This window comes from Tupaia chinensis, unplaced genomic scaffold (genome assembly GCF_000334495.1).
Source record: "Tupaia chinensis unplaced genomic scaffold, TupChi_1.0 Scaffold146687_1, whole genome shotgun sequence".
NCBI lineage: Eukaryota > Metazoa > Chordata > Mammalia > Scandentia > Tupaiidae > Tupaia > Tupaia belangeri.
In genome coordinates this window covers 4,924,473-4,939,410 of record NW_006206544.1, presented here as the reverse complement: position 1 = coordinate 4,939,410, position 14,938 = coordinate 4,924,473, and the positions used below count along the sequence as shown (strand labels likewise).

Below are 14,938 nucleotides of genomic sequence, written 5' to 3'. Positions count from 1 at the left end.
GCCCGCTCTGCACGGGACGCACACGCCACGAGCTGTGGCCGCTCCGATTGGGACCCGACTGCTGCTGCTGCTCCGCCGCCGCCGCGCCTGGGAAACGCAGACCAGCTCTCACGGCCGGGCGAAGTCTTCCCCCGGCTTCCAAAGTGATCATGGAGGAGACATCTGGCCCCGATCGCGCCCGCGGCTACTCTTGCGGCAGGCAGCGGGCAGGACTCGGGTGCCCTCCGGCTGGCAGCAGCTGCTCCGGCTCCTCCTCCGCACCTCCTTCCCCTCCCCTTTCACGGTTCCGCGGCCATCCCTTAAAGGGACAGTCCCGCTCCTTTCTGCTCCGGCCCTGCGCCGCAGTTACCAGGCGCCGGGCGGGTCACTAGGAGCCGGTTGCTAAGGCTTTGTTGCCGTTCACCAATTGCTTTACGGGAAGCAGGGCCCTAGACCCTGGGGAGCCGGGCGGGGCCTCCAGGCCAGAAATTTATGAATGAAACGTTGGATTGGGAGGGAGTCAGGTCTCGGAGTGCGCTCCAGAGGCCTCGGAAACCAGAAAGCGCCGGCTCCTCTGCCTTTTCGGCACCCACTAAGTCTTCTCCCTCTCCAGATTTTTCTCTCTAATTCCCTTTCGTTCTCTCCCCGTTTACCTGGGTTCTTCTAAACTCTTGCATGCGTGCGCACCCGTACTCACATGTAAAGACCGGGGCTCCGTGCCCTGCCTCACTTCTGGCCCGTCTTTCAAACAACCCCATCCCAACACTGAGGGGCTTCACCTTTATTTTTTTAAAAATAGTTTTTTGAAATCAAAAAAGCGCTACCTCCTAGCTCAGATGTACACGTACTGATTTCCTCTACCCGAACCACACTCTGATATAACTTGTGCTTTGTTCTCACGGGAGAAAACGTCCCCATCCGGTCCTCTCATTGGGGCGGCCACCGTGAGCGCAAAACCATCACAAATGCCTCCTCTGCACATCGCCCGGGTCTCGAGGGGCGGGGCGGGACCGCTGAGCCGGCGCCTGCGGGGGCGGGGCGGGGCGGGGACCGAGGGCGACGGAAGGGCCACTTGTCCACGATGGAAATTAACACAAAGAAAAGTCTCTGTAGTCTTAGCTGGGCTTTCTCTCAGAGGCGTTCGACTTGTTCCTACTAGGCTCTCGGTACTGCCCGAGCAACTTTAGTACTGGGTGTCCTGTGGACGTGCCAAAGGAACGGGTAGTCCTTTCTTGACGAAAATGGCGCTCCAGACCCACGACCTGGGGAGCCAGCATTCTGGGCGGTTTCTCCAGAAACAGGCAGGATTCGTACTAGCAGGCTGGTTGCTTGTCTACCTCTGGGGAGAAAGCAGGCGCACAAGTGAAGAGCCCGCGGTCTGATTTTGAGGGTGTCCCCTGAGGCCAGGGAGTGAAACCCAGAGCACGGGGTCTTTGCCCATCAGCCTGCTTCACAGGCTCTTCTAAAAAACCGAACAGGTACAGAAAACCATAAATGGAAATTGCTTTGCTAATCCGAAAACTGATTCGGAGCATCTCATTCTAACCCAACTTGCTCTTAAACAGAAGCTATGCTAACATCCTAGAACCACATTTTAAAGCTAGAAGAATCACTAAAGATTTCCTACCGTTCCCTAATTTTTACAGGAGGAGAAGAAAACTCAACAGGTGAAAAAGAGTTGTAACAAATGTTGATCTTTGTCGAGGTGCACTGGGTGTTTCAGGGTAAGTAGCCATGGCTATAGAGTTCTAAAGAAGGAAGAATCCGGGTTATGTTGTCCCTGGTGAGATGAATTTTGCCTGATGTTAATTCTCTCAAATTTGGGTGTCAATATGTCTTGTTGGCTAATTCAAATTATTTTATTGAAGAAATTCTAATCCAGATTTGTATATGTGAAAGACATGGAAAAGCAAACTATACTCTCAAATGTACCCGCTTGGTTTAAAAGGCCAAGTGCAGTGATAACAATTTATTTCCAAATTTGTTCATTTAAGATGTTGCAGAATCTGAGCTCAACACTTTTTTTTTTTTATTGCCAGAGGATATATGTACTAGCCAGAAAGACAGAAAGAAAAAAGAAGAGTGCATCCCTCAATAGGACATGGTCATGCTCCAATTCCCTCTCCTTCATTTCTTCATGCCATCATAATTTGGGGCATGCACATACATGTGCCAGGCATGTTTTACTATCCACCAGGGCCAGGATTTGAACTACAGTCAGCCATGTGGGATCTGGCTCCCTTAACCTCTAGGTGGTAGGTCCAGCCCTAGCTGCACTGTATTTTTTAAAGTATATTAAAAATAGAAGTCAGGGGACCAGCAGTTAGCGTAATGGCTAGTCGCTGGACTTCCTTGTAGTCAACCACGGTTCAAGTCCCAGATCCAGTGGCTTAAAACTCACACCAGGCGCATGTGTGCCCAAGATCCCGAGAGGAGAATGTAGGAGAAGGGATTGCGGCGTGGCCATCCCCTCTGGGGTGATGTCTCACTTTCTGTCTCTCTGTCTCTGTCTCTCTGGTGAGCACACGTGCCCTATAGCAAAAACTTCTCAAAAAAAAAAAAAAAAAAAAATAGAAGTCAGAGTTCTCATCCAGTATATAGACTTTTAATTTCACGTAGTCCAATGAAAAGAACTCCAACACTTTCAGATAAGACAGTCTTTTTTAAAAAAAGAATTATTTTATTTAATTTTATTCATTTGTTTATTTCAATTTTACCAAATAGAAAGAGAGAGAGAGAGAAAGCCACCAGGTCCAGGATTCAGACCACGGTTGACCATGTGAGAATCCAGCACCTTTAACCACCAAGCTACTTGCTGGCCCCAGAGAAGACAGTCTTAACTGAACACCTTCTTATTTTCTGAAATGAATTTACAAACTTTTTCTTTACATAATTCTGCTCAGAAATTCTGATCATGAATGAATTATGGCTCAATAAACAGAAGTCCTTAAATCAAAATGAAAGCTATTTTTCCTTAGAATATTTAAAAAATGATTTTGATATCTATGAAAGTAATAAGACTACAAGTAATTTTTAATGATGCATGAAAGAAAAATCTGTCAGTATAATTGAATCTTTATAAACCAAAACCTGCACAATCTAATGGCATAGAAAATTCTACAAGAAAAATATGAACCGCAAGGCACATGCACACAGCACACAGGTATGCCAAAGTTCTACTGAGATCATCAAAGGCTTTATCCTCAATTATGAGGTCAAAGTTCCTATTGGTTGTAGTTTCATAATAAAGGCATGCTTATATAATCGATAAAGGAAAATAATGAAAGAAACTTCTTTCCAATCACACGACAGAATATAAATGTTAAGGAACTGATATTTAAATAGTAGAGAAAGTTGTTTCATACATTAAGAAAAGACTGAGAGATCTAAGATGTCACTCTCACCTGCAGAAAAGAAAGGTACTATTACACACCGAAATTTAGCAGATAGGAGTAGAAATGGCCTAAATGTGAAAACAGTGATTAAGACATCTCTGTAACTATTGCTTGAGCTCGCCTTGAACACTCTACGCTTGTGTACCCATAGAGCTAGGAAACTCCTGGCTGGAGGCAGCTCCAAATTCTTCCCACACCCTCTGCTTCTTAGAAAGCACATCCCAGGGGGATGATCACACCATACTTGGAATTTGGGGCACACTCGCACAAGGGCCCAGCCCGTTTTCAAGTCCCTGTTTGGAACTCGAACTGCACTTGTAGGATCCAGCTGCCTTAACTGCCAGGCCACAGATTGACCCCACCCCCTGTTCTAATTCTGCCCCTTGAAGCTGGGCTAAGTCCCCTGGTCAATATTACACAGGACACTTCCAAAATGCAAAGGCAGCTCCGTCTAATTTAAGCCTTCCCCTTTCCTTAGTCTTCCTCAGATTAAAATCCCCGTTTATTCAACCTTTTCTTAAATTACATGGTTCCCAGCTCCCTCAATTTCCAACCCAGTCTCTTCTCCAATGTATCTATATCAGAAAAGTGTGTCCCACTGAATGCAGGCCAGTGGTGATATGTCGTGACCAGTTCTGAAATCAGGACAAAGCGCTGATGGAAGAGGCAGATGGGAGCAAAAACAATGAAAAGCATTAAAGAACTAAGTTTTATCATTTAATTGCAAAGCAAAAAGTGTTCTCTCTTGTTGGAAAAGGGCAAGTAAACCTGTGTTCAGGATAGTCAAAGGCCTGACAGTTGTGACATTTCCACATTCTATTATTTTTTAAATGGCCATCCTTTCTCTTTAAAATACATCATTAGAACATGTTTTTAGTTGCTTGTTCAGCAGTGACAAGTTATCTAAGCAAGTAAAATAAAATATTGACTATATACTTTGAATTCTTTCCAGAAATTAATTTTCAGTTTAAGTATGAAATGAGCAGATGAAGGGAGTTGTACTGCTGAATAATTTGAAATTCAAAGCAATGTGAATTGTTTAAATATTTTGATAATTTCTTATCTGGTTCTAAAAAAATTTAAAGCAGCCTTTAGTAAAATACACACACACACACACAAATTATCATAATAGATCCAATGTTCTAGAAATATATAGATGGGGAGGCTCATTAAATATTAGGTCATCAGGAAAGTCATGACTTTTTCTATGTTTTCTATGCAAAAATGCATCATGACTTCCCCAACAACCAACAATTGCCACCATTGCTAAAATCTTGGTATAACCCAATCATAATCTGCATCGCACTAATCACCAACGCTTGTTGAAGAATTCTAAACCAAGGCAGCCCCATGGCCTGGTGGTTGGTTAAGGGAGCCAGATGCCACATGGCCCACATGGCTGACCCTGTGGTTCAAAGCTCTACTCTGGTGGCTTGAACACATGCCAGGTACAGATGCATGTGTGTCTCCAAATTCTGACAGGATAAAGAAATTAAAAAAGGAATTGTGGTATGACTACACCCCCATTACCAGGTGCTTTCTCCCTCTCTCTTAGTCTCCCACTGGGGAAAAAAAAAAAAAAAAAAGAAGTTAGATCCAGAAGGGACTTAAGAGGTCAGCTAGTCCAATTTTCCAACAGACTCTATGTAGTCCGAGGTCCAACCTGGATGGGTATCCAGGGCTTTAAAGAAAAAAGATTGGGGGACCAGCAGGTAGCATGGTGGTTAAGAACGCTGGACTCCCACATGGTTGACTGTGGTTCAAGTCCTGGACCTGGCGGCTTACTTTGTCACTTTCTCTCTCTCTCTCTCTCTACCTCTCTGGTCAAATTAAAATAAATAAAGTTAAATAAAATAATTCTTAAAAGAATTTTTTTTCAAACATAATATTGTCATTTCACCATCTACTTGCCTCAGCCTCCCAGCTAGGACTACAGGGGTGCACCACTGTGTCCTGCCTTTTTTTATTTAAAAATTTTATTTACTATTATTATTACTATTATTATTAATCATTTGCTATAGGGAACGTGCACTCAACAGAGAGAGAGAGAGAGGAAGAGAGAGAGAGGAAAAGTGAGAAAGCAAGCTGCCAGGTCCGAGACTTGAACTGTGATCAGCCATGTGGGAGTCCAGTGCCTTAATCGCCATACAACCTGCTGACTCGGTCAGTCTTGCTTTTTTTTAAGACAGTGTCTCACTGTGTTGCCCAGGTCATCCTCTAGCTCCAGAGCCTGCTGCCTCACCTTCCCTTAGTTGGTGGATTATAGATACACGCCACTGCTCCAGCTTTTAGGTTGGATCAGAATCAAATGGGCCCTCCCATGTGGCCCTAGCCTGTGACACAGCGTTTTACTGGTGTGCGCCACTGCACCAGCCAGAAATATCTTGTTTGTAAAGAGTATATTGCAAAATAGAAGGGAAAAGGGGGAATAAAAGAAACGGAGGTCTCCGGTGGGCAATTAGTTGCCCAAAGTCACATAGTAATAGAAGTAAGATCAGTATTCATTATGTGCTCTAGTACTAACAGCCTTTTCTTAATTTTCTGCTAAATTAGTTTAAAATACATTGTTTTAGATTTTAGGTCTTGAACTTTTGAAACAATAAAGCATCCAACAGTAACAACATGTATGCATAATATTTATAGCTATTATCTCCAGAAAAATTAGAGACAATATTGAAATCATCTAAAGCTCAGAATAAAACAATAGAAGATGTTGTATTTATCTGCTATTGCTTTCATGTGGCTTCTTCCAAAATTTGAAGTATTCTTTCACCCCTATAAGTTGGCAATAGTACATCAGGATTTTACAGCTTCTAGTCTAATAAATAGTGGGGTTTGTGAAGATTAAATAAGTCAATTCAGTAGTCATCTTACTCTTGACTAATGTAGCCAGAAAATAATGGTGCACTTTTAGAAATAAGACCAGTTTTCATTATGGTAAAAGAAAAAAAAAAAAAAGTTCCATGACCTAGAAGTTAATAGCAGTCACTTTAGTGACCAGTTTGCTACATTTGTCAAATGGTGTAACAACTCAATGAATTTTTTAAATTTTACAGAATTTACTCATCTACATCTCATTTGTTTGCCATTTCTGCTCTTTTTAGAGAAGATGTGAGCATTTTTTTTCTCCAAAAATATGTCAAATAATTTTCCCCACACTACTAACCCACCATCAGCAACACCTCAACTACCCCACTTCCACCGCCATCACCATGCTGAGAAATGATAGTGAACTTTCTCATTGCCATCTCGTTTGGAATGTTCACTACCACAAAGACATTTAATACATGTCTCTGCTACACATTTTTTATCATGAAAAGAATAATAGGCAGCTTAGTTTTATTGAAAACCAGGCCCAGCAATCAGTCCTACATCAGTTTCCTATGAGACAGGTACCATTATTATTCCCATTTTTTAAAGTTTATTTCTTCCATGAGAGCGAGAGAAAGGATCTTCATACCACAATCCACCCACTAGTCTTAGCCGCCCTAGACTGTGGCCACCTTGGGTGCTCAGGGAGGTCCCAGGATACGAATCCAGGACCTTTCCCGTGTGACTCCATTTGCATTACCACTGTGGCCACATAATTCCAATTTTATAGATGAGAACTCTGACACAAAACAGAGGCTCAACAAATATTTAGAGGATAAATTAGCAAATGAATAATTTAGATGGTGGGAGATTCATTTATGTACTCATCTAGATATATAAATCAGTACCTTGGTAGCCTGGAGTAGAAAAAAGCTTGGATTTATAACCAGAAGCCTGACTTTCAGGCATCACTCTCCCACCAACTGAATGCATTATTTTGGACTCAGTTTCTTCTGAAGTTAAATAGGGATTATGTAATAATTATTTCTCCTTCTTCTTGTTCTATTTGTTAGACAATGCATGTACTCACGAGAGAGACAGAGAGAAGGAGGAAAAGTGAGAAATCACCCCCCCTGAGGAATGGTCACAACACAACCCTTCGTCTCCATCATGTCACTCTTTCAGGACTTGGGGTATACACATACTCCCACCTGGTGTGTTTTCCAAGCTGCTGTGTCTGGGGTTTGAACCACATAGTCAGCCCTGTGGGATCCAGCCACCTTAACCACCACTCTACTAGCTGGCCCTATAATAATTTCTACAATAATGCTCAGGGATAACAGTAGAACTAAATAAGAGTGTCATGTTGTGATGCTAGAGCATATAAATAATTAATACTCTTAAAGCACAGATTCAAAATATTAACATTTTCAAAATCTGATTTTCACAAGCTTCAAATGATTATAGCTAATTGGATCTAGGTAATGTTATTTAATTTACTCCTAGCTAACAACATAAGTAAAATATTCACTCACAGAGCTGTTCTTCTGAACAACCGAAGACCACTGCACAGAGTACAGGTCAATCTCATCCTTCATTTCTGATCACCTCTATCCACAGTGCCCATCTCCAGGGCACGATCAAGGCCATGACCCCATTCAGGCATCCTCAGTGGATTCCGAAATTCCCCTGCTCTGGTTCACGTTCTTCTGTTCTATTCCAGAAGCCTGGGACACAAATGTTATTCCCTGTGGTCCCCATGGTGACCCTTGATTTACCTTTGGAACACTCTATTTTCTGGTACCTTGTCTTGTGTAGAAACTCCAGGAGAAAAGGGTATTTATGATAAACAAATAAGAAGACCTTTAATTTACATTTTTCCAATAAAAAAAAGCATATAATTATTAAACAGATTCCTGATGGCTTTTCTCTTTGATGTTGTTAATAACACCTATAATTACATTGATTCCTATGGAGGGAAAAACACTCCATCCTCTGAATAAAAGCCTTTCCACATGAGGAATCTATGCTATTCTTTAACTTATATCTAAAGTATAGTTTTTATTTTTTTAATTTAGGACAACAGTGGTGCGAATAATACAACACACACGCAAACAAAAATAATTTCAACTTATCCTAAAATATATTATACATATTTTAGGTAAAATATTTCTTTTCATACCTACGTTTCATTTTCCATAATATCAAATACCCACTTTTTTATATTTATGCATTCATTCGCTCGGCAAACATTTGCACTTTATTATCTGCCCTGTGTTGTGCTAGGTGCTAGGATTGCAACTGAGAACAGAGCTCCTGTTCTTAAGGAATTTATATTCTAGAAAGAGCAAACACACACCGTATAGCAAAATTAAAAAGAGAGAAAGTGGCTGTTAATCACAAATATGTGAGCTATAAACTGAAAGCATTTATTAGTAATAGGAGGCCATCTGAGCTTTATTAAGTTTATTTTAGATTGGGTCTGAATATGTAGTGTCTTAATTTAGGTTCCCCAAAATGTAGACCCTGAAACAAGGATTCAAGTGCAAGCATTTATTTGGAAGATGCAGGGCACACTATCTGGGGAGTCAAGGAAAGAGAGTGGGAGGGAAGGCAACCAGCAGAGGGTGTGGCTTCAAGCCTCACCACTGCAGGCTGCTGGAGCTTATTTCGTATGGGTGCATTGGGTAATGGCAAACCACTAACCTAAAGAGCAAAAGAGTTATGGTATTTATGCACCATCCTCCATCAGCCGTTGGTTGAGGGCTGCTCCCGGGGATGTTAATTCCCTGGCACTTCCCTATGGCACACGCAGGATTCAGAAAAACTCCTAGGTGCAGAGATGCAGATGCTGGCAGATAGAGGTCTTAGAAACCAGGGAAAGATAGGGGACATCACATCAAATGTAACAGAAAAACAAAATCAGAAATTACATGTTCTTTGGATTTGTCAAAGAGCACTGTTTCTCTGGGCTGGCAGGAGCCGTGGTGGTTAAGGGCACTGGATTCCCACATGGCCAACAACAGTTCAAATCCTGGACCCGGCAGCTGGCTTTCTCACTTTTCCTTTCTCTTTGTGTGTCTCTCTGTCTTGTCAAATTAAAAATAATAACTAATGGAATTAAATAAATAAATAAATCTAAAAAAAAGACAAAAGAGAATTGTTTCTCTGCTGCCTTTCATGGCTGAACTCATCAAAAACGTTTCTCTTCTCCGTTTCCAGTTTTTCTCCTCTCCACTCTTGAACACACTTCAATCAGATCTCTGTACCACCACTGAACCAAAACTGTCCTCATTAAGGTCACCAGTGGCCCACGTGATGCTAAATTCAATGGTCAAGTCTCAGTCCTGGTTTGACCTATTAGCAATATTTAACCCCACGGCCTGCTTCCGCCGCCTCTAATGCTTTTCCTCACTTTGCTTCCATGACACCACATCCTGGTTCTCCTGCTGTCTCATTGCCTAGTGCTTTTTTAGACTCTGTCCTTCCTCATTTTCAACTTCTTAAAATTGAAGTACCCCAGGGCTCAGAGGCTCTCCGCTTCTCTCTCTCAGCCTCACCTTTATGACTTCATGTAGCCTCGAGGCTGTCAGTTATGATCTGTATGGTGACTTAACAGACGTTTGTCTCCGACCTCACCTCTCCGCTCCTCTCTTGATTTTTATCACCATGTGTCTACCGGATATTTTCACATGAATGTCTAAAAGGCATCTGGATCTTAGTGTGCCCTCAAAAAATTCATGATCTTTCCCCCTAAAACTTGTTCCTTGTATAATCTTCCTCTTCTCAGCTGATGTCAGTTCCACCGTTTTAGTGGCTTTGGCTAGAAACCTTGGACTTACCCTTGACTCCTCTATCTCACAATCTGCACTCATCTGGAGCATATCCCGTCACCTCTACCTTCAAATATACAAAGAACTGGAGCCATTCTCTAATAAGTACTACAGTCAAGCCATCACTGGGTAATTATTGGGTTATTGGAAAAGTCATGACACATTTTTGCATAGAAATACACGTCATGACTTTCCCAGTGACCTAATATAACAATCTTAATTGGCTTCCCTCAGAGAGGAATCCCTTTAGAATGATAACTCAGGGGACTAGCGGGTGGCATGGTAGTTAAATGCTGGACTCCCACATGGCTGACCACAGTATGAGTCCCAGACCTGGCAGTTTGCTTTCTCACTTTCTTTCTTGACCAGAGTCTCTCTCTGGTCAAATTACATAATAATAATAATAATAATAATAAATAAATAAATAAATAATTTTTAAAAGAATGATAACTCAGATCTTATACATCTTGGCTCAAACTTCTTTAAAAATATTCTAAATCATCCAGAAAAAACCCATTCAGAGTAAAATCCAAAATATTTACAATGACATGTAAACTTCAGCATAGCCTGTCACAACCCTTCCAGCCCAATTGTATGTCATTGCCCCTTATTGCTGTTCACTCCAGCTGTATTGGTCCCCATAGTGCCTTGAATATTCCAGAAACATCCACCTTAGGGTCCTTATTCTTATTGCTCCCATTGCTGGGGGCTCAGTCGTTCATGTCCTTTAGATTTTTGCTCAAATGTCATTTCAATTCATTGTTTTTTTTGTTTGTTTGTTTGTTTGTTTTTGAGAGGTTTTTGCTATAGGGCACATGGACTCACCCGAAAGACAGAGAGAGACAGAGAGACAGAAAGTGAGAAATCACCCCCGGGGGGCTGGCTCCCTTCTCCTCTCGGGATCTTGGGCATGAACACACACACGCCCAGCGTGAGTTTAAGCCACCGGGTCCAGGACTTGAGCTGCAGTCGACTACATGGGGAGTCCAGCGACATAGCCATTACGCTAACTGCTGGTCCCAGTCTTTTCTTGACCACCCTTTTAAAATCTCCCATATCCACTCTCAGCTCCTTAGCGCCTTTGCTTGAGTTCACATTCACCATTTTCTAACAGACTGGATATTTCACTCATTCCTTTGGTTCATTGCCTGTTTCCCCCACTAGATCATAAATTCCATTCAGCAAGAGTTTCTATCAATTTTTGTCTATTGCTGTGTCTTCAGAACCTGGAAGAGAACCTGGAACATAATGGTTCCCCCCCAAATGATTTTAATTAGTTATTAAGTGGTTTAATTAAGTAAACTGATTGATTTCATTAACTAACAACAAGTGGTGAGGACAGACGTAAGACTGAGAAGGTTTCGGAAACGGGCGTGGTGGTTTAGAAAGGTGGAAATATGAGACCGATCATGAAAGCAACACTTCTGAGAAGCTTGGATGAGATGAGAAGGTGAGAAATAAGGAGGGCATGGCTGTTGAAGGACCAGGAGAGGTTTTGTTTGGTCTAAGGCTGTTATCTTTGAGCACACTGGTAGACTGAGGAAGAACAGCCAAGTGAAGTCAGAGAGGCTGAGGACAGAAAGAAAGCCTACATGACCTGAAAAAAATGGAAGAAGACAAGATCAAAAGCAAAAAAGATTAGCTTTGAATATGTGAGGGTCACTCCATCTTCTATGCCAGGGATCTGCAAGCTTTCTCTTAAAGGCCAGATAGAAAATATTTTCAGGTTTGCCGGTCACATAGCCTCCGTTATAACTATTCAGTGCTGCTATTATATTTCAAAAGGGACCACAGCCAATACTTAAACGAATGTGCCTGTCTTCCAATAAAATGCATAGCAGGCCCTCAAGCCCACATAGCTTCCCAAGGGGCCATCTCTTTTTAAAGGGAAAAAGATACAAATGAGTACAATTTTAAAATAAGTTTATGAATTGGATATACAGGTGGTAGAAAGGGTATGTATGCTTTTCTAATTACTTCCTTGTTTTCTGTGAATTACAGTGGAGATTACCTGTTAAGAGAGAGAATGAGGGGCCAAGAGATGGCGACTGGTTGTATTGCTGGACTCCCAGATGGCCAACCATGGTTTGAGTCCTGGACCTGGTGGTTTGAAAATCACACTAGCACATGCATGTGCATGCCTGAGATCCCGGGAGGAGAATGGAGGAGACAGTATTGTGACATAACCATCACCCCTGGGGGAAGATTTCTCACTTTCCCTCTTATTGTCTCTGTCTCTCTATATATATGGCGAGTGCCCGAAGGCAAAACCTCTTTAAAAAAATGAAAGAAGGAATGAGACAAGATGTTGTGGAGAATGATGAGTATTTTAAATACCTACAGAAAGTAATAGGAGACAAAAAAATATCCCACAACTGGGGCCAGGTGGGGTGCAGCAGTAAAATACGACACTCTACAAGGCTGACCAGCATGAGAAGGTTCCACATGTATGTTAGAACACCCTCAAGTACTTCAAGTACACATGACCCAGGCTAGCTGAGGCTGAGGGTAAATCACAACATCAAAACACTCTTGAGGGGGCTGGCAAGTGGCATGGTGATTAAAGGCGCTGGATTCCCACATGGCCAACCACAGTTCAAGTCCTGGACCTGGTGGCTTGCTTTCTCACTTTCTATCTCTTTCTCTCTATCTCTCTCTCTCTCTCTCTCTCTCTCCCTCTCTGGTCAAATTGAAATAAACAAATGAAAAAATAAATAAAGTTAAATAAAATAATTCTTAAACAAAAAAACCACTCTTGAGTGTGTTGTCTATCTGTCCCTCTCTCATACTCATGGCAGAAATAAATAAGTAAACTTTAAATGTATTGCAAAGCTGAGATTAGAAACCAGCCCACACAATTGTGCTCCATCGGCACCAGTCTTAGGAACAAAGGTCAATTACCTAAAGGAGAAAATCCAAAGCTAGGCCTTGTCCTGACTGCCTCTCTAACATCTACCTTCCTCTTCATCCTCTAACAACACCCTAACCTTTCCTTTGGAAAAAATCACCTCTTAACCCCCTCTCAACCATGTGGTTGTGGTAGCATTAACTCACTCAGCTCTCTGAGCACTAGAGGGTGGCCTCAGTGGCTTAGCTAATCGGCACAGTCTATCCCCACCATTAGTCACAGAAACTAAGCTGTGAAGAGAAGGAGATAGAATTTGGACCAGAGAGAATATGTCCCAAACCATGTCCCAAACTGTGTCCTAAATCAACTTCAAAAACAGTTTTGGGCCAGCCCATTGCCTAGTAGTGGAAGCAGCTGGATCCCCACATGGCCAACCTCATGGTTTGAGTATCAGATCCAGCCACTTGAAAAACGCATCTGTACATATACAAACATACCCAAAATCCAGAAAAGGAGGGAGAAATGGAGCAGAAGAGATTGCAGTGTGACCATATTTCATGGGGGGTGCTTTCCCCTCCCACTCTCTGTCGCTCTCTGGTGAGTGCCTACATACTCTAGCAAAAAAAAAAAAGTAACAGGATTTGGTAACACCATTGGGTAAATCACTACCTGATGGAAGAACTATGACTACACTTCAATTTTTTTGTTTTGTGAGCCACATAAAGTATTTTTTTCTTTTTAGAGAGAGATTTATACTATTGGGCGCGTGCACTCACCAGAGAGAGAAAAAGAGACAGAAAATGAGAACTCCCCACCATCACCACCACCACCCCCGGCGGAGACGACCACACCACAATCCCTTCTCCTCTCAGGAATGTGGGCATGTATGCACACACGCCGGGCATGAGTTTTAAGCTGCCAGGTCTGCGGGGACTACATGGAAGTCCAGTGACATAACCATTATGTCATCTGCAGGTCTACACAAAAATATCTTTTTCCTTTGAGCTAATTTGAGTTTTCATTGAGTTCTTAAGAGTCCTAATGAAGACAGGCTACTCATTTAAAAAAAAAAAATCTATTTATTTATTTTCACATCTGTTTGTTTATCTATTTATTTGTTGTAATTTTGGGGCTGCTAAGTCCAGGACTTGAACCATGGTCAGTCATGTGGAAGTCCAGCGCCTCAACCACCATGCCACCTGTCAGTTCCAGATTGCCCTTTTAAACATATGACTTGAGGACTATCTGCACAATTGTATCTGAGGAAGAGAACCAGAATTGTGGATTTTTAAACAATCATCCAGGTGGTTCTTTTGCATATAATGTTTAAAAATAAGAAAAATTTAATAAGATTTAAAAAAAACATGACACAGAGGCCAACAGGTGGCATGGTGGTTAAGGGCGCTGGACTGCCACATGGCCAAATGAGGTTTGAGTCCAGGACCTGTGACTTGGGTTCTCACTTTCCCTCTCTCTCTTTCTCATTCTGTCTCTCTCTGATCAAATTTAAATAAATAAACAAAAGTTAAATAAAATATTTCTTTTTTTCCTCTGCTAAAAATCTGAGTGCTCTGTTTCTCCTTCTGACACAAACAAAGAGCTTTTCATGACACTGTTAGTCTTATTTGCTCTAAGTGGAAGATCTAGCAATCTGGAGACACAGGTTTGCTGCCTCCCCTGATATTAACATCACAAAAACGTGATGCATGTCCGTGGTATGAGAGTAATCCAGTGTGGCTGGAGCTAAGGACACAAGAAAGGAAGTCTTTGGCTTTAAAATGAAAAAGAGGGGGCAGCAAGTGGTGTGGTGGTTAAAGGCACTGGACTCCCATATGGCCAACCACGGTTTGAGCCCCGGACCTGATGGCTTGAAACTTACACCAGGCACATGTGTTTATGCCCAAAATCCCAAGAGGAGAAGGGAGGAAAAGGGAAGATTGCAGCATGGCCATCTCCCCGCCTGGGGTGGGGGTGGGAGTGATTTCTCACTTTCTCTCTTCTGTTTCTCCAGTGAGAACAAACATGTGCCCTATACAAAAAAAAAGAAAAAATCTCAAAAATAAATAACACTA

General features: G+C 42.1%; 1 protein-coding gene and 1 long non-coding RNA gene across 7 annotated transcripts in view; one reads left to right on the top strand and one right to left on the bottom strand.

Annotated features, from left to right (window-relative positions):
• The window catches only part of CDC14A (cell division cycle 14A), a 198,803-nt gene extending 190,941 nt beyond the window's left edge, over positions 1-7,862 (bottom strand). For 2 of the 5 annotated variants that reach the window (XM_006169035.3, XM_006169031.3), the window contains exon 1: positions 804-932. In XM_006169035.3, coding sequence (XP_006169097.1) covers positions 804-897 — 94 coding nt within the window. In that variant the 5' untranslated portion in view covers positions 898-932. Of the gene's footprint in view, positions 1-676; positions 783-803; positions 934-7,720 lie in introns of those variants that run through there. The other 3 variants (XM_006169037.3, XM_006169034.3, XM_006169032.3) reach the window with 3 other exon arrangements.
• LOC102492587 (uncharacterized) overlaps positions 1,036-14,938 on the top strand; it is a 19,182-nt gene continuing 5,279 nt past the window's right edge. The window contains exons 1-3 of one of the 2 annotated variants that reach the window (XR_003548004.1): positions 1,036-1,457; positions 1,626-1,703; positions 12,020-12,067. This is a non-coding gene — a long non-coding RNA (uncharacterized LOC102492587). Of the gene's footprint in view, positions 1,458-1,625; positions 1,704-12,019; positions 12,068-14,938 lie in introns of those variants that run through there. The other variant, XR_337489.3, reaches the window with a different exon arrangement.